The 26,522-nt window shown below is 41.0% G+C and overlaps 3 protein-coding genes across 3 annotated transcripts; 1 reads left to right on the top strand and 2 right to left on the bottom strand.

The window, feature by feature from the left end:
• Positions 1 to 811: 811 nt before the first annotated feature.
• LOC148899414 (TBC1 domain family member 10A-like) lies at positions 812 to 11,800 on the bottom strand. The gene is made up of 10 exons (XM_088994645.1): positions 11,624 to 11,800; positions 11,132 to 11,363; positions 10,199 to 10,298; positions 8,537 to 8,644; positions 8,177 to 8,283; positions 7,979 to 8,093; positions 4,934 to 4,999; positions 4,363 to 4,552; positions 3,556 to 3,710; positions 812 to 2,606 (listed from the first exon to the last, which is right to left on the bottom strand). Exons 2-10 carry the CDS (start codon positions 11,311 to 11,313, stop codon positions 2,106 to 2,108), a joined length of 1,524 nt encoding a protein of 507 aa, XP_088850771.1. The 5' UTR covers positions 11,314 to 11,363; positions 11,624 to 11,800; the 3' UTR covers positions 812 to 2,105.
• Positions 11,801 to 13,907: 2,107 nt separating this feature from the next.
• Positions 13,908 to 19,505, bottom strand: sf3a1 (splicing factor 3a, subunit 1). Its single transcript, XM_088994640.1, has 16 exons — positions 19,441 to 19,505; positions 19,252 to 19,328; positions 18,630 to 18,736; positions 18,332 to 18,536; positions 17,999 to 18,250; positions 17,844 to 17,918; positions 17,607 to 17,757; positions 16,727 to 16,923; positions 16,495 to 16,612; positions 16,089 to 16,396; positions 15,753 to 16,001; positions 15,467 to 15,674; positions 15,237 to 15,391; positions 14,513 to 14,614; positions 14,356 to 14,427; positions 13,908 to 14,256 (listed from the first exon to the last, which is right to left on the bottom strand). The coding sequence occupies exons 2-16, from the start codon at positions 19,294 to 19,296 to the stop codon at positions 14,155 to 14,157; spliced, it is 2,346 nt and encodes a 781-aa protein (XP_088850766.1). The 5' UTR covers positions 19,297 to 19,328; positions 19,441 to 19,505; the 3' UTR covers positions 13,908 to 14,154.
• Positions 19,506 to 19,593: 88 nt separating this feature from the next.
• Positions 19,594 to 26,499, top strand: ccdc157 (coiled-coil domain containing 157). The gene is made up of 10 exons (XM_088994641.1): positions 19,594 to 19,858; positions 19,945 to 20,095; positions 20,185 to 20,857; positions 20,935 to 21,012; positions 21,329 to 21,498; positions 21,592 to 21,768; positions 21,849 to 22,017; positions 22,114 to 22,253; positions 22,387 to 22,496; positions 23,752 to 26,499. Exons 1-10 carry the CDS (start codon positions 19,617 to 19,619, stop codon positions 24,008 to 24,010), a joined length of 2,169 nt encoding a protein of 722 aa, XP_088850767.1. The 5' UTR covers positions 19,594 to 19,616; the 3' UTR covers positions 24,011 to 26,499.
• Positions 26,500 to 26,522: the final 23 nt, after the last annotated feature.

Genomic DNA, 26,522 nt, shown 5'->3' with positions numbered 1-26,522 from the left:
TTGAGACAGCGATGTCAGAGTTAACGAATCAGTACCGCCTCAGGGATTGAAGGTCACGGGCATTCAATTTTGGTCTTTGCCGCTTGCGTGCATAGATTTCTAAATATTCTTTTTATCTTTTGATGGTATAAAGAACAATGGATGATGAAATCAGTACATTATTTCCAAAAGTATTTTGACAAATGCTCTTCAACTCTTGGGAGGAGTTGCAAAATAAAATGATTACACCCCCCCCCCCTTCAAAACAAAAACAAACAATATAATTCAGGGATTTGAACAAGACATATTTTGCTTTATTATTCATTTGAATTGTTTGCAATTACTGTAATTTGCTAATTATTGGATATTATTTGGAATAAAATGTTGGAATTGGAGAATCCCAACATAATTAGAATTGAAAAAAAGAAGCAGGCTACTCTCATCTAAGTGCTGTACGTACTTACCTGAAAAAAACTCCTCTCGAGAGCTCTCAGAGAAGAAAACGCCTTATTTACTTTTAGAGCCATGCTAATGTATTTAAATTCATTTTTTGCATTCTCATAAATCTTAAACAATGTCCTACAACAGTTGAAAACGTGTAAATCATGTTTTTGTTTCTTTTAGTGCAATATGGCAGTCAAGGTTATTAAATGAATACACATGTCAGGCTGATCCGGGGTAAAAAAAACTGCCCGTAACTAGTTTCGTTTCAGTCACGACTATACTGCGCCATCTACTGGTGGTAGGAAGACATCTGCCACATTGAAAAAGCTATGTATGCCTTCTACTTATTGGTTAAGGGCAGAAATAAGCTCACAGTTTTCAATTGAACTATATTGAAAATGGTTTATTAAAAAAACATGTTGCAAAGTGTTTCTTTCAGAAACCACCCAAGAATGGCATGCGACAATAAAAGTATCCTGAATATTTTCCAGATAAATGTTTATTTATAGCACAAGAGGTTTTTCCCAACTTAATGACAGTCATTATTTTCTCTCGTATTGCAAAGTTGATAGAAGGTTGAAAATACATTGTTTGCAGGTATAGAGAAGAGGTTCCAAAGTAGTTGAACAATGTATCTCATAGAAATGACAACTACCGTGGAAATGTGTAAAGATGTTTGAAAACTCATTGTTTAGTAAAAGTGCCCAATCGAAGAAGCCTCACCAAAAGGCTGGAAATCAAAATAATGGAGTTAATGGATCAAACAAAGAACAGGTGGGGAATAGCCAATCAATTAAAAAAAGAAAGGTCAGCACCATAATGCCATTGGCAAATCTTGAGAGAAAGCACATGTCATTAGTTAGACCGATTAGCAGTTGGCAAACAAGCACGGTCAGGTTAATTAGCTCTTAAGATGACAGGAATGTTGGTAGTGTTCTTGTGGCCACTCACTACCAAAACACGTCTCATTTTCTGTTGCTCCGGAGCCACAGAAAGTGGCACCGTGGTAGTGCGTCTAGTTTGACGTTAAAGAAGAAAAAAAAAGCCAACGAGTTGCGCACCGGCAAGGCTTTTGTGACAGAGTACAAAATAAATAACTGTGATAAAAAGATCCCCAGTACAATATCTGGACATTTTTATGTAAATATAAGACTGTAAAAATGCAATGCTCAAGTGTTCAATGTGCATGTTGAAATCAAAGAGCACTGATTAAAATAAGATTGTCTCCCAACAGACTGCGGTGAGAAGCTTGCCAAACAGGGAATGTGAAACGGAATTGCAGCTGGCAAGGACGCAGACCAAAATATCTGATTGAAATGTTGCCCACTGCAACAGAAAGGGTTGAGATTTAAAAAATAATAAAAAATAAACACCTCCAAGCATCTGCATTGCATCAACTCACTGTACTGTTTTAACTGGGTAGACAACAACAACAAAAAATTATAATAACTTTGGCAATTTGCTTCCACGTGTCAAAAAGACAATATTGTCCCAAGAAGTCAACTGTTGCGATGTAGAGAGCATCAAGGCAGTTTTACGCTCTAGTTGGACATCAGTCTAATGAGAGGCCAAACTTGTATCTGTGGAGGAGTTTACAGTATAGTCCAATAAACTCATCCATGGCTAGTTGTTGGCCAAAGGGTGCTGGTGCTGTTTCCAGGCATAAACTGCGCGCGCCACAATTACAGGTACGTATCCTGGTCTGTGCTGCTGAGGCTGTGTGTGGATTGCTGGAGGGGAGTCTCTTTGGCAGGCAGGAGGTCTGCGGAGGGCGTGCGGCCCTGGAGAATTGGGTCCGCTTGAGTCTGTGGCACAGGCTCCGGGGCCTTATTTTGCAGTGGCGGTGGGGCGGGTGGATAAGACGGTGGGGGTGGCGTGGCGTTGGGAAGAGGGTAAGGGTTTGGAATCACCTCGGGGAACTGCGATTTCTTCAGGGTCTTCTTTCTGCTCTTCTGCTCTTTGCCCTTCTTCAGCAGCGGGCTAAGCTGCGCCTCTTCCAGTAAAATGGTGGGGTGCTGCTGGAGGTCCTGGCGCCTCGGGGGATCGGCCAGCATGATGAGTCGCGCGCCGTGCATCCTCGGAGGAGATTTGAAATTGAGCTCGCCCCGGATCTTCCTCCAGCGCTTTAGCTGGGTGTGATTCTCTCGTTCCACGTCTCGCGCCGTAATTGGCACTTCCAACATCTATGCCAGGAAGAATCGCGTCATTCGGATACAGATGAGTCATTGAGATCATTTTCCAAAGAATCGACCCACCCTTCATGGGAAATACAGTAAGTGCCAGCCATGTCTGCTCTTTGAACTAAATATTGCAACTTAATAAGTGAATGCCAAAGTCCTCTGGCAGGGTCAGCAGTGGTCAACTCCTACAGACAGCTTATTATAAAGGCTAGATGAGCCCTTTTGGATTTGCTGCAGTCCATTAAGTCACTGAGAACCATTCTTCAAGGGCTGTGTCTATTCTGCCCTGTGTGTCATGCAGACAACATATTTCGGTACATTTTCATACTGTGTAAATGTAGAAATACTGAAGTTAATTCAGAAAATATTTATGTTTGTGAGAGTTCATTGTTCTGAAGCGAGGAGGATACTAGCATTAAAGTCATGCGATTCATACAAAAACAAAACAAAACCCTGTCACTGTCATTTCTTTTGGGTTGAAACACGCTGCAATTGAGCTATATTCGAAGTTTAAAGCGTCGTTCGCAAGCTTGTCTGTTGAGACCAGTATACCGTGGGTGAACTTATTTCTTGCTTTTCATGACTTTCTATGCCTTCATTTGGTGATTGCATCATGTGTGGGATTGTGCGCAATAGTAGCGATGATGACTGAGTGAGTTTCCCAGTAGTTATATTGCACAGATAACCCAACATCCACTTTAGTGACTTTCTCCAATGAATAATTTGTCTTCAACCTTGCACAAGCTCGGTAGATGTGAAATAAAAGATCATCGCTTTGTGTTATTATGTTTTGATAGAACCATCCTTCTATTTCTTCTTCTTCCTTTCCTCTTATAACATAACTGCTGTGAATTGTGAGATGAATAAAGGTTATCAAATCTAATCCACTCTGGTGTAGTATTAAAATAACTCAGCACTAATCATATAGACTTAACAATATTGCTGATTTTACCTCTCGGACAAGGAAACCCTCTTGCATGTATCGAGGCTCCACAGCTCGGAGAAGCTCCATGGTTTCATATTGTCCCTGGCAGGCCTTCAGCTTCTCACGACTTCCCAGCATGCACTTTAACAGCACCAAGCCTACTCTGAAGATTATTTTCACACCTGATTTTTAGTAGAAAAAGACAAAGTCAAAGAGCATTATTAATCAGAGTTTATTGTGTAAGATTTTTTTCCACAGTTTTAAAACTTTTTTTGTGGTTAATTTTCTGTGTTTAATAAAAATACATTTAATAATCATGAGATGGGGGATGCTGAACCATCTACTTTTTTTTAGTTTTATGTAGGCCAAGAAAATCCCTGCTGAGGTAAAAGACGATCTTTAAAAACAACGCTAGGTTAATCGGGCTTGTTAGGCTGTGCTATATACGTTCAATAATTTATCCAAAGATTTTAGTCAATTTTGGTGTATGCATTCGGCTCCATAAATATTGTAACACTGACCGGATTTAAACTAAAGTAACATGGGTTTGACTAAAGACTTTCAGTTTTAATTTGATGGTATTTACATTGAAATCAGGTAAACAGGTTAGGAATTATAACAGTTTGTCCCTCTGGCTTTTCAAGCTGTGATGTATGATTCTGTCCCTTGCTATACTGGAAAACTTTCTAAACGGAAATGGTCACTCAATAGGCTGTGCTATCATGGAAATTTGGAAAATGAATCTTTCCAATACAAATACATCAAATGCCTCAAATACAGCATATCAAAGATTCTTGCACATGATAAGTGTATGTACAATATATGGAGAGTTACCGTCACAGAGGAACATATCCCAGACACGCAACACGGAGGCCCATGGCAACGTTCGAGAGAAGGCACACATAAACCATTCAGTCATGTAGAGGATGGGGTCAATCTTGTGTTTCTCCAAATGGCGGAAAGCGAGTGGAGAGATGCGTCGCAGCAAAGCAAAAAGGATCTCTCCATCCAACTGTATAGCTTCCTAAGAGACACAAAGAGGAGATCCATTTATGTGGAATTGGAAACAAAGTGCTCTTCTGCATAAATGTGTGGATGTTCCACAATTAAAAACCAGTCCAGTCACATAAAGTTTCTGCATGTTTTAGAAACAATGGATACTAGATAACATCAACTTAATGAACAATGAATCCTGTTTCCACTTGAGAATACAAATCATCGTTCATATGATATCAAAAGGGAGGATCGGTCATTCCACAAACCACATTTTTGTTACAGAGCTACAGTGTGGCCATGCTTTTTTGTTGTCAGGCTAATTCAAATTAAGTATTGTGTCAGACTACAAGATACAAACTGCATTCTTGTTTCAGTCATGATGACATCTGTTGTGCGGTGTCTTTCTCACCAGGCCGGGGCTGTAGTAGCCGGGAAGGTATTTCTCACATATTTGCACCAGCCCCCAGAAGGCATCCTGTCGGAAATACACAATCATGTCAAAGAAACATTTTTTTACAGTGGTACCACCACTTAAGGAATTCATTGGCACATAGTGTTTTACAAAGTATAAAAATGCATCCAAACACGTAACAAATACATGTTACAGTTAAATGATTGAACAATAAACGAGAGTTGCGCATAATGTAAAAAAAGCGAAGAATAAAGAAGACAAATGATGGTCATTTAACTTGTAACTGCATCCTCATACTTTTTTGTCTAGTCTGTTCCATCAAAAGTGTTTTGCCTGCCATTTTGTAACACACTGAACAGAGGGCATTTGTTTTTGTTGGCTTTTAACAATCCTTTGAAAATGTCCATGGGGAAACATCAACATAGTGACTGGTCGCCCGACCTTGACATAAAACTATCGGAACACCTCATGGCACGCTTCATAAGATGTGAGCTATCATTTTCAATAAAGTCACAGTAGTGACACGTGTCCTCATGTTACTGTATTATATATACACCAGAAGTACCGGCAGTTTGAAAATCACGTCAAGGGTACTAGTTTGTCAAGGATAATACGTCGATTGTTCAGGATTGTTCAAAATCCTGTATTACAAAAAAGGTTAACAAAAATCACTTGCAATATCTCTCTTGTATTGATTGGTTTTACACACAATATTGAGAAATTTTGAATGAAATTTCCGCAAGCATGGAAGTTGATGCACAAGATTTGGTTTCACAGGCCACGAAAGATTAAGTTGCAGCCAAATTTGACCCCCGGGCCGAGAATTTGACGCCTGTGATTTACGGTGACAAAAAGAATCTGATCAGAATCTGCAAATACTTGAGCCTGCATTATTGATATTGGCATCAGATATGAAAGACGTGTTGGAGCCATGTCTACTATAGACCTGCAAAAAAATAGGTCTGCTAAAATTTCAAACACATTTGTCACATTTGTCATTCGACTGCCATCGCTGGACACCAAAGGGGCCATTGTGCTTTTTTGCGCCTGTAATGGGCAGCATCTTCACAGCCCCGCTTTGTTTAGCGGAAAGGTCAGTGCCGTTGGACGGTCTGCGGCTGGATGGATGCATGGCTTGAGGAACCCGCAATAAGAAGAAAGGAGCGTCAGCGCAGAGCGCCGATACGTATGTGGAACTGTTGCGGCTTGGAATTGAAGCAGATTTATGTGGAACAGGAGATGTGAGACAATCTCTTTTCGTCAATGGATGCTACAGCTGCGTGTTTGCTTTCAACATTTAGCTTGTAGTTGACATGCACATTCCACCATGATGTCCCTGATCCACTGGTGGAAAGACGCTTTGATCCTCTCCTCTTTCATCTAGAACTGTTTCATGTCATCACAAAGAGGGTACAGCAAGTCCTGAAGAATGAATGTCTCTCTGTGTCTTTGTTTTGTCATATTGTCTCTATGCTGTCATATTATTTGTTATTTAGTTTTTTTTTTTGTTCTTTTGACTTCAAGACGGCGCCGCGAGAGTGGCTGCCTTTCCAGCAGCTCATGTATTTCGTTTTTCTACTTTCATTCCTTTCATCACTTTGCTGCTGTGAAATGTAAATTTCTCCACTGTGAGACTAATAAAGGCATATCCAATACAATCCAATCCAATCCAAACACACATCGGTGCCTTCATTACTTCACCCGGGCAGCGTATAATGTCCAACATTGAACAATAATTTGGCCGGGCTCTCTGTTTATTGTATGCAGCTGTAATGCCCTGAAAATAAACTGTACAACACAGGTGTCAGTCAAGGCCTGGGGGCCAGATCTGGCCCGCCACATTTTTTTTATCAGCCCATTAAAGTAAATAAAGCATGGCAAGTGCCATTCTGCTTGCGAAAGTCCGAACCAAAATTTCACATTGTCGCATGTAAACCACAATAGTGGTTATTCTTGACTTCGGATTTGAAAATAGACATTCATCAATTTGTTGTGCGCTCTATACGTAATACGTGGAGGGGATGAAACACTCTAATGCACAGGTGTCAAAGTCAAGGCCTGCGGGCCAAATCCGGCCCACCACATCATTCTTTTCGGCCCGCGAAAGCAAATCAAACTTGTTAAATTCCATGATGATTGCTAAAATCTGGGCCAAAATTTCATATTTTTGGATGTCAACCACAATAAAAGTCATTATTCTTGACTTCAGATTTGAAAACGAGTTGTTCATTAATTTGCTGTGTGCTCTATATGTAATATTTGAAGGGATTTAAACATTCTAATGGGTTCCCCAAATTCATAACGGCCCTCGAGAGGAAACCATAACTACAATGTGGCCCGCGGCAAAAAATTACTTTGACACCCCTGCTTTAATGGCTTCCCCACATTTATAACGCCACTTGAGAGGAAACCATAACTACAATGTGGCTCGCGGCAAAAAAAATGACTGACACTCTTGCTGTCCAACATACTTTTTTAAGCTTGGAGGAAGTGGGAGTACTTTGTGAATACAGTGAGAACCAATGGGAACTGTAGATAATGTTGAAATGCAGCTGGGAAATATATTAGATCAGAGATGAGCAGGGGACACAAGATAGCCCTCAATGTGAGTAGCCTGCAGGTCTGATCTATTTCATAATGATTCTGAGAAATCATTATTATGAGTAATGTCTTTGCATGGATCATTACCACCAATGATTAATTACATGTAAAGGTGATTTGAGCAAATATGTGATTTCAACGAAACTACTTGCATTCATATTAGTCAGTGGAAAAAGGGGCACTCAATAGATTGGTGACACTTGCATTGGTTACCAAAATAAAGACACTTTTTTGAAGAAGATATATTGATCAGATGAGCTCCCTAAGCAAACATATCACTGCTTCCACCATTAGCACTGGATGGTTCATGGTTACATTAAAACTGAGCTGGGCAATGAAAAAATAACTTTTGTTTAACAGAAGCTGATGGAGGACAGCACCATCATATGAATAGATGGTGTTTATATGTGTTAGAGGAATTTAAATGTGGGAGTGGTGTACCTCAGCAGGCATGTGCATGAGTAACACAGCAGCAATGGGAGCCTGCGCTTGACAGTATCCCTCCTCTGGTCTGTACAAAGTGTAGGCCTTCAGAACACGGAAAAGATCCTTCTGCCTGTGGACAAATACACAACAGTGGTCACAACCATCCACCAAATTGACATTTTGGTGCATGTCCCTTCTGGTTTGGAGTTATACCCGTGTCCTCCCCGCGACACAAACATCTCGTGGAATGGAAACTGTCGATGGAGATCTTTCTCAATTATGTCGCTCCATTTGGGATCCCCTGGCTGGCTATCCAACTCCTAAAACGAAACACACGACGGAGGCTGCCAACCTGGTTTTGTACAATGCGGCTACCCAAAAAATAAGTCTCTCGACTTAAACATTTTCTTCCATTAAAACACATTAAGCAACAAATTAAACAAAAACATTATTATTTTTTTTTTTTTTTTGGGGGGGGGGGGGACTAATGTTACATTTTTGTCACTATTCATTACATTGAAACAAGGAATGAGACCACGGATAGAGTGTAAGTGAAAGGAGGATGTCCCCGACCTGAAACTTTCCTTGATTTTGCTCTTTCTTGCCCTTTCCTCCTGAAAGGTAGAGCCAAGCACGACCTCTGAGAGAAGGGGGAATTCCTTTCTGGCATCGAAGCCTCACCTGGAGCACAGTGAAATATGGAGTCACAAAACACAACACGACAAAATAAAAAAGTGTAACCAATGGTACAGGTTTGTCACACAAATAACCAATAAACAACATCAAAAGGCAAAAAGAATTTAGCTTGCATGCTACTTGTGCAGCGTGATCACGTCGCCAAGCACAAGTCTATGTTGACAAGTGTCAGAAAACAAAAATTTCCACAATGAGCAAATAGTCATTGTTCTGTGCAATCAAATTTAGTTGCTGTAGTCTGAAAAAACAGCCTATTACACAGAGGTTTGTTTGGACAATGTCTTCTATCAAGTCAGTTGAGCCCCACCCTAAATATGACTCTAAATTGTTTTTGTCACAAGGTGTGTATTGTGTGGAAGGGATGGGTCAGGTTCTTCCCTACCGCTGACTCGGGAAAATCAGGCCAAGTTGCAGCAATGCGTTAGATTGCTTTATGGTCCCTCTCATTCACTCCCAACACACATACACTCACAGTCAATGCTCAGTAAAAGGCGGGAAGTAAAATATTAATTGGATTATAGAATATGCTATTTTCTGCACGTTATAAACATTTTCCATTTATTTTGTCACTGACAATGAAATTGTCAATGTTATTTTATTATTACGAATGTGTGAGATAATGCTGGTTGTGATATTTCCTGCAACATTTGCTGTACCAGTGAAACCTTAAATACAAATTGTTCTGCAATGCAGTTTACTAATATGAAATCGTTGTTAGTGAATTTATTTGATCCAGGGTTTAAGTCTTGAATTGATGAAACTTTCAGATATTTAGCGGGCCAGGCTTTGTCAGTAACAGTAAACGTAAGAAAACCACTGCATTCTAAATAATGCCCTCTTTAAAGACCGCTAACAGACCCATCATGGAGCAGCAAAGGCCCATATATGTCAGAGATGAAGGTTTTAGAGTGTGTGCACCTGTTTATTTATATATTTTTTCTTCAGGGTTTGTTCTAGGTCACAAAAAGTCACAGAAATTCACCAACAATTTTCATGGGCAGTTTTTCTAGTCGCACAGACATTTTGAACATATTTGCAACATGAAACAAATATTGACAAAAAAATAAAGATTCCCGATGCGCACAGACTTGCAAACCCTTGTCACTCAGTGAGATATGCGGCTTCCTGAATTTTTTAATAGCGTTACCTAGCGACATTTTGAAGAATTGTTGTAATCAATAAGGTTATTGTAAAAATGTATGACAGGGTGTCATAAATATGAATGAATGCAGTGATTTTTTAATGTTACTTCGGATATACTGAGCAGTGAGGCTACTTCTTTGACAGTTTTCATTTAACTTGTTACAAAAAAATTTATATGTATATGAAATACATGTATATATAAATAAATAGATAATCTGACGCCCTGCTGAGCTCAATAAACAAAGAAACTTCAGAAAATTAGAAAATGGAGACAGACCACATTTGAAAAGATAGCGGCGGTACAATAACCTTTTAGAAAAGCAGTTTTGATGGCCTGCCTCATGTGAACCAAAGGGTGTTTTATGTTTCGACAGTTTTGACATTTTATTGTCGTACCTTATTGAATCTCTTAATCATCCACTTGTCCCAGTGATTGAGCATATCCAACCACTTGACCTCCCTCTGCCTGAGCACTGCTGTAGGCACATCTTGAGCGCTGTAGACATACAAAAGAGAACATGGATCATTTCACTTCTTACAAACACATGTTCATAGTTTAAACAAATTGAACCATAAAAGGGTTGAAGTAAGCATTAAGTGATCGTCAGTTATACAGAATGAACATTCACAGTCAACTGTGAAAAGCAGAAGATTTCAATGGAAGGGACTTGGGCTTTTGTCACTTCACAGTTCATTTTATGGTCTTGTGAGTGCAGGTTTGTGAATTAGCACAATTTATTTCGTTCTTGGATGTTAACTCGCAAACTGAGAGTGGCAGTATTTGCCTAATTCGCGCATAAGCACGCCATCACTAAAATGGAACCATGTTAAAAGTTACAGTTTAATAAAATATAGGCAGATCAAACATAATGTTGAGGGAGGTCTGATGTTTTTTTTAACTATACAATTACCTCATCGACTAAAGTGTGTAATTGAAGGCTCGCACTGCATCAAAGGAGCTACTTTTAGGGACTCAACGACTAATAGAACATGGAGATTATGTTTTGTAAAAAAAACAACAACATATACTCAAAAAAACGCCGTACACTTGAAACGTATTTATCACCAAAAAAAAAACAATACTTAAAATAATCAACTGATCTTGAGAAATCCATCGTTGGCTCGACAATCTATGCTCAAGAAGAAAAAAACACTGGGTATAATAACCACATTGTGCCACGCAGCTAGTGGGTCGAGGCATCCAGGCTGCACAGGCACAATTCTAGATAGATGACATTTTCTGCATATTTCTCGTGAAATCGCCATTTACACCGTGTTGGTTATTTAAAACTCATGCCGGCGATCAAGTAAAATTAAAATGCCACTTACGACTCCTGCGTGTACTGTTGCGCTCCGCCAATAAATCCATATTTGTCGGTTTGTTTATCGCTGGTGAAACCGTTGATCTCTGAGTCGGAACCCAGTGAACTTTCGTCGTCGATGTGACTGCTGCTGAGCGTCCGGATGCTCCTTGTGTCCACCGACCGACGGCCGTTCTCTGTGTTGGCCATGTTAGCGTCAGCAGCTAGCACGCTAGTGAAGTTGGCCAACGTCAGCGAGGCTATTGACAAGCCCAAATCAGAAATGGCTCCTTAAGCATATACCACGTTCGAGTCAAATATCGCCGACGCCATTTGATCATTAATAGAAATGAAAAAAATCACTTTTACCATTCCTTCGACAATTATAAACACACCACACCACAACAACCCAAGCCAGAAAACAACCGTCATGCCAGAGTTACAGAAAAGCGTGTAAAGGTAAAATCCATTGCAAACCCGACTTTAGCGTTAGCTAACTGGCATGCTAAAGCAAACTTACGTTAAAAGCTCGGGACTCGAACCCTCAGTATTCTAATACGGATCCCACCGTCCGCTGCTGTTACGGTGTACTGCATTGCCGGGGGGGAGGGGGACTAACTAAAGTAGATCATCGAAATGTCAACAGCCAGCAGTGGTGGCTCTGAGATCGACGTCCTGTCAAATTTTGCTTCGACCAGCAAAATGGGATAGCAATGCTAATGTTACTCCTAGTGGCTTCTTGTGTTACTACAATCAGTAAATGGGGGGTGGGGGCTGACACTTTCTGAAGTATTCTTCATGTCATTTTGATCATTAATAGAAATGAAATTAACAATTTAAAGCAAATTAATAATTTATGAATTCATTAATTTTGGCTCCATGACAAAAAAAAAGTACGACAGATGCATGTTTGCTTTAAAAGTATGCTGATAGAGAAGTACAGAGGTCAGAAGGAACTGCAGTGTCTTTGTAGGTCTGGAGAAAGCGTATGACAGGGTGCCCAGAGAAGAGCAGTGGTATTGCATGAGGAAGTCTGCAGTGACAGAAAAGTATGTCAGAGCGGTGCAAGACATGTATCATGACTGTAACACAGTTGTGAGGTGTGCTGTCGGTGGGAGGTGGGACTCCAACAGGAGTGAGCTCTGAGAGCCTTCTTATTCGCTGTCGTGATGGACAGGCTGACAGACGATGCTAGACAATAATCTCCTTGGACAATGATGTTTGCAGATGACATGTGATGTGTAGCGAGAGCAGGGAACAGGTGGGGGAGAAACTCGAGGCGGCGGTATGCCCTGGAAAGCAGAGGAATGAAGATCAGTCGCAGCAAGACGGAATATATGTGTGTGAATGAGAGGGACCCATGTAAGAGTGATGTTACAGGGAGAAGAGATAAAGAAGGTGTAGAATTTTAAGTACTTGGGGTCAACTGTCCATACCAATGGAGAGTGTGAAAAAGAGATGAAGAAGCATGTGCAGGCAGGGGGGAACGGCTGGGGAACATTTCAGGTGTATTGCGTGACAGAAGGGTTTCTGTTCGGATGAAATCAAAGGTGTATAAAACTGTGGAGAGACCGGCCATGATGTTTGGACTGGAGACAGTGCCTTGAAGAAAAGACAGGAAGCAGAGCTAGAGGTAGCAGAGCTGAAGATGTTAAGGTTTTCTTTGGGAGTGACCAGGCTGGATAGGGTCAGGAATGAGTATATTAGAGGGACAACTCATATTAGAGGCTTTGGAGAAAAAGTCAGAGGCCAGACTGAGATGGTTTGGACATGTCCAGAAAGAGACGTCTGTGTAAGCTCTCAGTCGTACAGTAGTGGTCCATCGATGAGAAGGTTTCTTCAGCCGTCTACTACATTTTACTACAGTTTATTCCATACATTGTAAGAATGAAAATTGTAAAGAGCAGTACATTGGGGAGACTCGACAAATTCTCAAAAAAAGACTTTACCAACATCGCAGGGATAATATAAGTGGACCTCAATCGGCAGTACATTTGCACCTAAAAGCTAGCAAACACTCATTTGATGACAATGAGGTTAAAATCTTAGCGAAAGAACATAAATGGTTTGAAAGGGGGGTAAAAGAAGCGATTCTTATAAAACAACAAAATCCTTCATTAAACCGGTCTGGTGGGGTGAGGTTCAATTTGGATCGTTCATACAATAGCCTGCTTAGGCAACTTTCGTAATGCTGATGAGGGTCGTTATGCTGATGAGGTGATACCGGTGGGAGTGGGGGTAATAGGCCAGTCGTTAGTCAGGAATGTAGGAACAATCAGTGGGGCCACAGGGAGGGGTCCTCTGCCCCCCTAACCTGAGAGTAGGGACCTATCATAGCTGTGTCCGGCGCCACCATGTCTGGACATTAGGGATATATAAATGGGGCCGATACGACCAGTCAGACTTTAGTTCGCTGACGAAGCCTCTTGGATAGGAGGCGAAACGTCCGAAACCTTCACTTTTGTACAGATGATGGCTGAAGAAACCTTCTCATCGATGGTCCAGAAAGAGAGTGACTATGTCGGGAGAAGGCTGCTGAGCCTTGAACTGCCAGGCAGGAGACCAAGAGGAAGACCTAAGAGGAGGTTTATGGATGTTGTCAAAGAGGACATGAAGGTAGCTGGTGTGAGAGAAGAGGATGCACAAAACCGGGTTAGATAGAGGACACTGATTCGCTGTGGCGATGAATGAAGGGAAAAGCCGACAGGAAAAGAAGTATTCTGCAGTCAGCGTGTGTTGAAGTTATGTGCATGGTTTTCTTTCGATCGGCATTCACATTAAATGAAACAATTATTCACAGACAGTTGGGGCTATTTCTTTTAATTTTTAATAAACGGAAACGCACCATGGACAAATGAGTTAATGACTTATAAGAGACACTTGGAATTGCCGGTGACTCGAAATAACATTACATTAAGGAAAACAAGATCCAATATGCACAATTCCACATCCAAGAACTATTACACAGAACATTTTGACTAAATTGTGATACAAGGTTAAACATCTTAACTTGAACATGTGGTACACAAATGTTAAACTACTTTGAGCGATTCACTTCTTTCTTCCACCTCTCTCCTTCAATCCTAAATGAATGATTGAACCGGTGCACATGTTGTAATAAGCCATAGAGTTGGAATCTTTGATGAAAATGCCCTAAAAATAGAAACAAACACAAATTAGACCATCGTACATACATATTTGTTTGGAATTTCTGACTCAACTGGTTTTCACCATGGCGAGGAGTAAACTTACATCATATTGTAACTTCTGTTTTCCTGCTGGCATACCTGTGGCTTCATGTATTTTCACTTTGATAACAGAAACCTGAGGAGAAATTATTTGGATTATGAGTGTTAATAAGGCATGTTTTGCACAAAATAAAAACAAGCAAGATCACTACACTTGTTACCTGGTCAGTGAGTGGGACAGTAAAATTGAGCACTTGGCCATTGAGCTTCCATTCTGTCTTGTCCTGCATGTTGGGGACATGCACTTTAACTGCCACAGGACCCTTAAGAGTAAAACAACACATCAGGTAAAAAAGGGAGAAAGGATGAGATAATTTAATTTATTCCAATGTAGCACAAAGGCATCACATTCGCAAGAGTGGCTCACTGATGAAAACTATGCTATTTTATTTCATCATTCTATAAAATACAATTATACCTGTCAATTTCACATGCATATACATTTTGTTTTAATTGAAACCTTTATTTAGATTTCAAATGGTTACTTGCATTTGCACATGCATAACATACATGAGCTACTTTGAAAATTAACTTTTTTATTCCTTTCTGATTCCTACCAAATTTGGTATATTTTTCAACTGTGGTTGTGAATTCCCATTGATTTCAAAGTAGCTTTCCAAGAGGTTCATAGGTGAGTCGTCATTTTTCTATCAATGTCGCTCATTCTCGTGAGTGTTTTGAAGTACAGTACATTATTGGAAATGGTAAATCCTATGAAAAATATAGGTTGTTATGAAATCTGCCAAGGTGTGCAAATTGATATCGAGCAACTCAAGTACCCATCGCTCTTTATACACACATTGATGTGAAAGAAATTCAGGGCAACAACAGGTGCCATACATCTCTTCATGTTAAATGTTGCAAAACAAAATAAATCATACTGACCTTGTTCCTTCGAATAAACTCTAGCTCTGGAATAAGGTTGTCTTCCGTCTTCATCTTCTTGTTCATTGGCTCGTCGTCATGAGGCGGCATCGGATGTGATGGCGGTGCAGGAACAATATTTGGGGGTTGTGGCATGGGAGGAGCAGGAACAAAAGCTAAGTTGTAACAGTGGGGAAATTAGTGTCTAATTTAAAACGGGGTCGGATGACAAAACAACAGAAGTCACTTACTAGCTGGAACAACCATGGGTGGGGGTCTCGGAGCCATCATGTGAGGCGCCGATGGAGGCATGGGAACCACATTGATGCGAGGGCCAGGAATCATAGGAGGCATTGATGTTAACACTTGTCCTGGAGCCAGGCGCACAACGGGAGCCACGGGTGGCCTTGGAATTACTGGCATAGCTGACAGAAGAGTGGTACGCACTGGGGGCCCCACCTAAGGACCAACACATTACACTGTAGGTGAAACAACAACGTGCCATTGATAAACATGCTTTTTGTGTGCACAACTGACAGAGGAGGGCGGGCGAGGAACTGCTGCCATTGGAGGGCTTGGTTTCGGCACAATAGGTACGGGGGATAGCATGGGAGGCATGTGGTGAGTGTCGCTGGGCTTGCTCGGACCAATCTTCTCTTTCGTGTCATCCTCTCCTACCAGCCCTTTAGCTTTGTGAATCGCTTCAATTTGCTCTTGGAGGGTGATGTTAGCTTGAGCTGCTTGCTGTGTTCGAGCCATGCTTCCAGAGTGGCCATCCCAGGTGACCTGACAAGAGAGCACCCAAATTAGTTTTGGTCAATAATAAAAAGATATAAATAAATAGCATGTTTATAAGAGCACAACCGTGCTTACCTTTTCCTCGGGCTTCTGGATTTCTTCTTCTCCGATTTTCTTACCAATGGCTGTCTCCTCCACACCAAAGATATCGGTACGCCTCTCAGCCAATTGCTTCAAGCTGCTATCGATGTCCATGCCAGGCGCATAAACTTCATCTTCCGTCTGCCTGTCTCTGATGCTGCGGTCCCTTTGCTCCAGCCAGCGTGGATCCAGCAGACCAATGCGCATGTGCTCTGGTATTTTACTAGCTGGGATCTTTTCACCAGTAATAGGTGATATGAGATACTCATCTGAAACAGCAGCTGGTGCTGGAGCTTTGGAAGCTGATGAAATAACGGCATCAGATCATCATATAGTGGAAATAGTGACATTTTGATGGCTTGCCAGTGAGATCAACTCAAAATAAAGAGGCAGTCCTCACCTTTGGGATCATAGTCTTTACGTATAATAACTTGGTCTGGAGTTGGGGGGAGTGGAGGTGGCATTGGGTTGCTGGGAGGCGCTTGTATTTTCATGCCTTCATCCTCTTCATCAGATCCCTAAAGACCAATAATGACAAAATATTTTGGTGTTTTTTTATGTGATAGCTTCTTTAACGAATTATGCATTGCAGTGCCTGCAGTGGGGGCAACAAATTATTTCCAAAATCTTACTTCATCCATGTCTTGGACCTGTGTGTCTTGATCAGGTTGCACAGCATGGCTCACATTTCGCACCTCCCTCTCATCATTCTCATCATCGCTTTCGACATCCATTTCTACTTCCTCGCTCTCGCCGTACTTCTCATAACGCTCTTGGATCAAGATGCGGGCACCAAGCTCCTCCGGGGTGGTCGGTGGGGGGAAGTGGCCTGGAAAATCAGAATGTCTCAATAATTTTTAGTTATTTATTTTTTAATCGCCCAAGTCTGAATCTGAGTCGTTGGTTTTATGAATCTGACAATGCTGAGGGCTGAGACGATAATTAGGCAATGTATGGAGAGAAAAAAAGTGTGTATAGAGGGAAAAAAAGAGTATGTATCAGATTTTCTCTTCTTCATCCATGTTATACGTTCCAGCTATCGCCTACCCAAACCGCTTTATCCTCACGAGGATTGGGGGGGCGTGCCAGAGCCTATCCGTGTTGTATTCGGGCAGTAGGCATACACACTTTAAACTGGTTGCCAGCCAATGGCAGGGCACACAAAGACAAACAACCATTGACGCTGGCAATCAAACCTTGGGACAATTCGGGGCGGCGTTCATTCCACCAAGCATGCATGTTTTTGGAATGTGGAAGGAAATGTTACCAGAGTACCCAGAGAAAACCCACATAGGCATGGGGAGAACATGCAAACTCCACACAGGAGGTCCAGAGCCGGAATCCTACCATGAGGGGACGTGCTAAACTGTGGACTATGACGTCACCCATTGAATATGTTGTTTTACATCTTTATGTTATTTGAACCATCCCACCAAATTCGTGCCAATAGATTATGTAAAACAAAATAAATAATTTACGTGACATTAGACATAATTATATGGATTTTATTACCTTGCTCGTTGGGCTGGAAATCCACCGTCTCCACCACAACAAAATCATGCCAGTCGATTTGAGCATATGCGACTCGTTCCTTCTCTCTTTCCTCTTCTTCCTTCTTTCTTTCACGCTCCTGATACTTGGCCCACTCAACACGGTATCTCATCTGAAGGTTTTACCATTGAAAAAGTTGGTTGAAAAGTATGTTAATTACTTTGAGTTCTGGGAAACAAAGCAAAAACGATTGTTTACCTGGTCCATAACCTCTTTCGGATTCTCAGACTCTTTTTTCAGCTTTACCAGAAGGCCTTTAGGAGGAATTAAAATCTACTCGTGAAGAAGACAATGGGAAGTTAAGACAGAAATGTAAGACAATCTAAATACATGTTGGCAGTATTTTTTTTCACCTTGGTGTACTGTTCAACTAATTTTGTGAAGTAGTTGAAAAGACTGTGTTGTGGGCGTAGAAAATCAAATTGATAATTTCTCTGTTCCTTTTGCATGAGCTGAGTGAGGAATTGCCGCCCATTGCGAGCCACAAACTGTGCAGTGAGCTTCACGACATCCAGATCAAATGCAGCAATTGATGGAGGATCAGCAATGAACTCAAACTCAGAAGGTGGCTCTTTCGGAATTATAGCTTCCTGGATCACCTGCACCTTTGGACAACCACAAAAACAATTGAATACATATAACTGAACAACTACATTAAATCTAAGTGAAATATAAAATGGTTGTACTTTCTGAGGAAGCTGCTGGATCTGTTGCATGGTCTGCTGCATAACCTTTGGTACCGCTGCTGATGGTTCCAGGGCTTTACCCTCCTTGAACTCAGTAACCTTATGTCGGTAATAAGCATGGTATGGGTCATTGGGGTTGAGGAAATTGAATTTAGGGTTGTTGATCTCATTCTGACGGATTCTCGCTTCAAATTCAGGCCCATTTCTGAAAACAGACACGGCGCGATAAAGCATGATGAAAGAAAACACAACTATAAAAATCCAGATTTGAACATTTAACTTCAAAACAGAAATTGACCTGGCAACAAAGCTGGCGGTTTTGTCAACAATGTTTCGGACCTCGGGGGGTGGGTATATAATACCAACAATGGGTTTGGTTGCTGGAGTTTCTTCAGCTGCATCAACCTGTATAGCAGATGTATTTAGGTGCAATTAAAATGAATGACAACAAACATTTCGGAAATGGCAGTGTAGTATGTAATGTTAACGCTACGGGTCACTATTATGTAAGCTACAGATAGAAACAGTTAAATACGGTAGATCTAAGGCTAAGCGTATCCAACGTTGCACCGCTGGTCATGTCAAACAGGCGGATGTGTACATTTGTTTACTGCACCTCACAAACAAAACAAATCCAATCGTATTACTTTTACTATAAAACACCCCACCGTAATAGAACAAACAATAACCCGTTCTTCCTTCTACCCGGCAAATGACAAGACATCGGGGGGTACCATAAACGAGATGGTAAATACGGGAATTCAAAACAATTCCATTTTTTTATGTTAATGTAATTCGATTACATTTGGTTTATATACCAACGTATATCTATGTAAATGAGCAAAAATACTTAAACTACACGAAAACAGTACATTCGGTCGCCTGCTAACATCAGCTAACTAGCACAGTGGCGTCGTTACCTTGTTGAGCTCCGGCTGGACAATTTGAACAGGGCCAGGCGGCATGATTGCGACTTTTTAATTGACGCAAAAGTCACCTAAGAAAACATATTCAGATCGGTCAGGATTTTAAGTACACGTGCTACTTTGTCGTGTTGATAAATACGTCACAAATAAATGTTTAAAACAAATTGTGTTTTTGAAACTTACAGCGTGTTCCTCTGACTAGCTGCGCTTCAATGGCGGCGTATTACTTCCGGGCAGATGCCGCAAAGTACATTGGAACTTGGAGTGTCGTGCTGCGGGGTTACCGCGGAGACGAGACGTCAACACGCCGCCCCTTTTGCCACGACCCCAGTAAAAACGGAATTTGTGTTTGTTAAAAAATGTCTCAGTTTCTAGGTCGCCGGGATTGTATAGAGAGTCTTAAAAAAGATATCGCTGATCTGCAATGGGCAATCATGGACGCATTTTCCACAACCGGCCCATTGCATGTTTTCTCGTGGAAATTCCCCGACAAACTCTCTTGTAATCTGGATTTGGATATGGAGCAATACAGTTTTCTGGAGGGCGAGGATGAATTTAACCAGCACGTCCATATTGTTTTACTGGAGTTAGTGATAGACAGGTAAATAAAAGTTTCGTGCACGGAGGGCACTAATTCTATAAATGCAACCTGCAACTGAACACAATTGTCTTTCTCAATCAATCAAGGCTACTACTTCTTGTACAAGCATCAAATGCTCACGTTGAAGAACGGAGCAACAACAACAGGAATCAACAAACCGAACAGAAAAGCTGCAGGTCAATTGGACTTGTTGTTAAAAAATATTGGCGCAATTTACTACAATTTTCCAATATGAAGGTTGATTCACTTCCTCACTGTATCACAATTTATCAACATCTCTGTATGTATTATATTTGCTGTATAACATTCTCTGTTTGCTTCTTCAGAAGGAAAACACTTTGCAAACAGAGATGTCCAATTCTGGTGAATGTGTACCTTCAGTGCGTGCCCATGGCATTTCTGCTTCCACAAATGCCAGCTTTTTACCAGATGAGGATGTGCCTGACCCTAAGTGCCACCCACAGCCACTCAGTGCTACTCACAGCCTCCCATGCAATCCTAAAGTTGACACGCACAATATATACTCTCAAACCGAAGACATACCACCTGCGCCCTGCAGTGTATGTCATCAAGCACAGTCTACTATTAGAAACACAGGCAATGTCCTTGTCGAGCTACTTCAGCATGAGGGATTGCCCTCTTCTTTACACCCACTCTTAAATGCTGTGGAAGAACCCATGATGGGAGAAATGAGAGCCAGTGATGCTGCACACTGGGCCAGTGAGCAACTCAGTGATATGCGTCGACTATCAAAACATGTACAAGATGTGAGGGATACAGTTGAGCCTCTTAAAAAGAAACTAGCAGCAGCAGCAGCAGATCTAGACACATTAAGGGGTGACATGCAACGTGCCCAGGAAGAACTAAAGGAAAAAGTGGAAAAACAGAACTCCATTATTCTTCAGTTGGAGGTAGCGTCACAGAAAGCACAGACAGCACAGACAGCAATGAAAGAAAGAGAACAAAGACTAACAGATGAGTATCAAGAACTCAAGAGAGGTGAGGTGACAACACAAACCATGCACTGTACAAGGGAAGGGAAACCTGATGAGAAGATGTAATTTATTTTCCAACAGAACACAGATCCCTCAAGAAGAGTTATTCTGATCTGACAGAAGAAGTAGCAATAACGCATGATCGACTCCAAGATCTTGGTAAGAACCACATCTGTATGATAATGTACATACGTACTATCAAAATTTGAATCTGGGTCCGTCTGTGACTATGTTGTGTAATCTGCAGGTGCTTGCATATTTTCACTCTGTGTACTCCAGCATTTATTTTAATTGAAGATTTTTAATGGTGCATCTTTTTTGTGTTTATGACTCTTGGCCAAAAGTCACTTGGGGTGGCCTCCTGCTCATCCGTGACCCCAATGAGGGCAATCGGTTAAAAAAAAAGAAGAAAAAAAAGAATGGATCTATTTTTTAAGATATTCACTCCATCCAGTGTATTTGTTTTTCATATTAGGGGATCAAAGGAATGAGCTTCAGGAGAAACTGAAAACCCTGCACATAAAGGAGAAAGCTTGCACAAATCTGCAAGAGAGGATCAAGCAGTTTGAAAGTGAGCTCTGCGAGGCGCATGTACTTCTCGAAAAAGAGAAGGCCAAATATCACAGTGCATGTCATCACCAGGAGGTAAGGTCTCACATGCCTCATTAGTTTGGTCTCCAGTACTACTTATGAATGAAGTTTCAAATCACTTTGTGCTTGCTGCTCCCATGTGAACAGTCAATGGAAACAAAACAAAAGTCTTTGCTCCAGAGAGTAGAGGCTCTCGATGAAGAGTGTGAGGAACTGCAGAAACAGTTGGGCGAGAGGGAGGAAAGAGAGCTGAACCTCCACAATCAACTACAAAAGATGTCAGAAGATAATGAACAACTGCGAATACAGTTCACTTCACAACAGGTATTTTAAGATCACCCTCGACATCGGTGTCACTAAATCATAAAACCAAATTGAACTTGTGCTATTCACATTCCAAATAGGACACTTGTTCACAGCTACAGAGTGAGAGACAGACACTACAAACACAAATAGAACATTTCCAAGGCAGTGTGGCTGAGCTCAAGCAAAATGTGAAATCATTGAAAGAGACGGAAAGGTTGCTAGTGGCTTTTCCAGAACTCAGCCCCCTGGCTCACGCCCAGCCAAAGAGTATGCACCTCATTATTACTTCTGTACATGCGGGGTAATGATTGTTTACATTCGAATAATTCTTTTTGATGTCTTGCTTCTTGGAATCTTTATAAGGTACGGGAAATGTGCTTTTGGATATGGAGCAACAGTTGCAGGCAAACTCCATTCGCATTGGCGTGCTGGAGAAGGAGAATGCTGCCCTTCAGGGCAGTCTTGTAAAGTTGAAGGAGGCAGCCCAGCAAAATGCTGCCAAGGTAGGACTGATAAACTCAAACTGGGTTGGCACTGATGGAACCACGATCTCTGCCGAGGGGGATCGCTAAGTGCATTTGGAAAAAATGGATGGATGGATCAAGTGTTCTCATGCGAGTTTGTTTTCATCAACAGAGCACAACAAATGAACAGGAAAGCTCACCTCTGCAAATATGCAGCTTCTCTCCATCCACCCTACCAGTTGAACAACTCACTGCCCTAACGCAGATGAAAATGAGTGCATTGTAAGTACTTAACTTAATAGCGTAATTTTAGTGATGTTCATCATTGATAAATCGATGAGAAGGTTTCTTCAGCCGTCATCTGTACTTTTTTGAAGGTGTCGGACGTTTCGCCTCCTATCCAAGAGGCTTCGTCAGCGAACTAAAGTCTTACTGGTCGTATCGGCCCTATTTATATATCACTAATGTCCAGACATGGCGGCGCCGGACACAGCTATGATAGGTCCCTACCCTCAGGTTGGGGGGAGCAGAGGACCACTCACTGTGGCCCCACTGATTGTTCCTACATTCCTGACTAACGGCTGGCCTGTTTGCCCCGCTCCCTCCGGTATCACCTCATCAGCATTACGAATGTTGCCTAACCTGTTTTGCCTAAGCAGGCTATTGTATGAACGATCCAAATTGAACCTCACCCCACCAGACCGGTTTAATGAAGGATTTAGTTGTTTTATGAGAATCGCTTCTTTTACTCTCCTTTCAAACCATCTATGTTCTTTCGCTGAGATTTTAAGCTCATTGTCGTCAAATGAGTGGTTGCTAGCTTTTAGGTGCATATGTACTGCCGATTGGGACCCACTAGTATTATCCCTGCGATGTTGATAGTCTTTTTTTGAGAATTTGTTGAGTCTCCCCAATGTACTACCCTTTACAATTTTCATTCCTACAATGTATTGAATAAACTACATTACTTTGTTTTTCATTTGGCAACCTATCTTTTGGATGCACTAATTTTTGCCTTAACGTATTTATCGGTTTGAAATAAGGAGGAATTTTGTGTTGCCAAAGGACTCTGTAATTTTTTAGAAACTCCTGCAATGTAAGGTACTGCTACTCCTCTCCTTTTTGAAGAGGAGTAGCAGGAGGTGGTTTAGCACTACTGAGAAGGGCTGATTGATATTTTAATGCGTAGATCATCTGCCTCTGCATACGAAAGTTTGGTATTTTTAATAGGCGATTCAGTAGCTGTCTGACAGATTTTTGATCCAAAATGAAATGATAGACTGTCTCCAAAAGTTAGGCAACATTAGTAATGCTGATGAGGTGATACCGGAGGGAGTGGGGCAATCAGGCCAGTCGTTAGTCAGGAATGTAGGAAGCCTCTTGGATAGGAGGCGAAACGTCCGACACCTTCAAAAAAGTACAGATGACGGCTGAAGAAACCTTCTCATCGATGGACCACTCCTGTACAACTGAAAGCTTACACAGACGTATCATTGATAAAGCATTGTTTTCTTCCTTTGTTTCCTTGCTCGAGTAGAAGGCAGAACTGCAGGGCACCGTGGTTGGGAAACAGTGACAGAGTAATGCCAGTAGAACACGATTGGGCATCAGCTAGCGCAGCAGATCGCATGCCACCCTCATGTGTGACCCCCTCATCACCCACCAATATTTCTCTTCAAACCTTTCACTTCAACATCAGTTCCACTGCTGCTAAAATTCAGACACGAAACACACACAAAACCCCTTGCTTACATCAAACCAGGAATTTAAAGCAGCGGAAAAAAGGGAATTGTTGATTTTGGTTTGTGTCAGGCTGTCCAGTAACACAGACGCACTCCAATCCAGTGCGTGCCTTGCTTCTCACCCTGTCGGCTTGGGTTGGCTCTGGCAAACCTCTTGACAAGAAGTGGTATGGAAAATTAAATTTTCTTTAAAATGTCAAATGCCCCTACTTAGTGTGTAAATAATTTGACAAATGTTTTAAGAGCTGAATTTATAAATAACAAAACAACACAATAAAATCTACAAAGAATATCCAATAATAACCCCAACAGATTTGAATCGAGTGCCTTGCGTGGCACTGAATTAACAGACCTTGGGCCAGATGTGCTTTGTTGTTTAATTATGGCACCGTATAAAGATGGCGAATGTGTTTCCATGGCAAGACAAGTACTCAGAAGTACTCTGTTGTGCAGAATAACTTGAAATACTCTCCCTTTTAGATGTTGTTAATTTATTTATGTAACCATAGATAAACACGCTGCAATTCATTTCATAGTATTAATTACATCAAATACATTTTCTTTCAATTGGCTCATATTTATAATTTCACACATTTTGAGCTTTGTGGTGCAAGACTAATGCAAAGATCTTGCAATGTTTATGACTATTTTTAACTCCATTTAAATATCAGATGAGCAACTCTTAGTTGTTCCAAAATGAGTGGTTATCTGACGATTCCAAATACTTAAAGGACAGTTCATGACCTTTGAGTTAATTAATCCCTGTCATTGGCACAAGTTATGTAGTTGTGTCGTCACCCGTGTAATTCAAGGTCTGAAGACTTCCACGTGATGACACAAGTCTGTCATTAAATCATAGTAATTAAGTCACTTGTGAACGAAAAGTGAGTCCGGAAATGTCAGCAGGTAGAAATCTGCTGAAAGTATCTGAAAAGTTATCTGAAAGTATTCTACTGCTGCAGTCTGTGTGTGCAGATGTTTGAGAGATCTAAAATATTATTCCATTAAAAAGACTTGTGTAGAGATAAACCATAAAATACGTTTTGTAATAAGACCAAAAGTCAATAGTACATTTGTAATGAAAAGTTAATAACAGTTCAAAATGTTTATTTTTCAAACAGTATATGACCCAGAACTTCCATACAGACAGAAATGAGAAATTGGGGCCGTGGTGTGCGGGAAATTCTTAATTGGTGGTTAGGAAAATAATAGAGTATCGGGGTACCCTGTTAAAAATAAAAGAATAAACAAGCAGAGTATTCAAATCTTTTGGGGCCTCAGACCGTTTTGTAACAATGCTAACATTTACATTCTGTTCCAGGTCTGTACATGCATTTGGTTTTACTATGATAAAAAAAGACAATGTGCAAGTCACCGTATGTAAATTTATTATCGAATAAAGCAACTGTATACATCTTGACCACTTGATTAATCTACCTTCCTTGATACACACATTCAAGGCCATCATCTTAACAAGCAGACATGATTTGGAAAAAAATGAAGCACTGTAAACTAAAATTCGATACTCGTCAGTATGCACAAGGGCAGATCGAAGATATATAGGAGCCTTACTAGCCTACATTTTGTATCTGTTGCAGATTTAACGCTAACCTGTTTCTGGAAAAAATATCCTCAAAAAAGACTTAATTTGTGCTCAAATTTCCTGATTGTAAAAATGTGCTGTGATATCTATAGTTATGATATTGACAAGGGAAAGGACTGCTGCCTAACGGTGCATGAGGAAAAAAAGAAGTGATGTGGCAAGCGATCAGGGTCATGTGATTCAGAAGATTAGGTGAAGCACGAAACTGTTGCACTTTCAATTAAACGCGTGTGTGTGTGTGTGTGTTTGTTTGTGTGTGTGTGTTTACATTTTCCGTACAAAGGCAAAAGAAAAATCACTGTTGAAGGAACACAAAACCTGAAGTAAATAAATACAGTACATTGTAATATCCCATTCCAACAAGAGCAATTGTGGATCTCCATAGGGAGATCCATATTCTCTAAATCTGATAGTCAGCCTTGCAATTAGGCAATGAAAGATGAGAACTGAGCGTACCGGTAGTGTAACTGCTGATAATATTAAAGGTATATAAGAAAATCCCAATAAGAACCCTTCATCTAACAAAATGCTGTCACCGAAAAAGCCCAGCCGCCTCCTATGAATTTTTGTATACTCGATGTGAAGCATTTTACTCAGAAAGCCAAGAAAATTTGCATTTGTGTATGACACGATGATATGGTCACTTATTAATGAAGCAGGAATCAAAAGTAAGAACAAAAAGATTCTTTCATCTTTGGGACAGCACATAATGGAGATGCCCTGCACCCACTTGTGCAGGTGGTATGCCTAGCGGTTTTAGGAGGGCTTTTGTTAAGACCGGTGGGTGTGACGTCATTGACCTGATGTATAATAAAACAGAAATCAGAGAAAATAAAACAATGCTTACAATGTTCGATGAAAAGGTTTCTTCAGCCGTCATCTGTACTTCTTTGAAGGAGTCGGACGTTTCGCTTCTTATCCAAGATGCTTCGTCAGTGAACTAAAGTCTTTTACTGGTAGTTT

The sequence above is a fragment of the Hippocampus bargibanti genome, linkage group LG04 (genome assembly GCF_051943395.1).
Source record: "Hippocampus bargibanti isolate YZ-2025 linkage group LG04, ASM5194339v1, whole genome shotgun sequence".
Taxonomy (NCBI): Eukaryota; Metazoa; Chordata; class Actinopteri; order Syngnathiformes; family Syngnathidae; genus Hippocampus; species Hippocampus bargibanti.
Note: the sequence above shows the minus strand (reverse complement) of the source record. Positions and strands in the feature narration are given on the sequence as shown.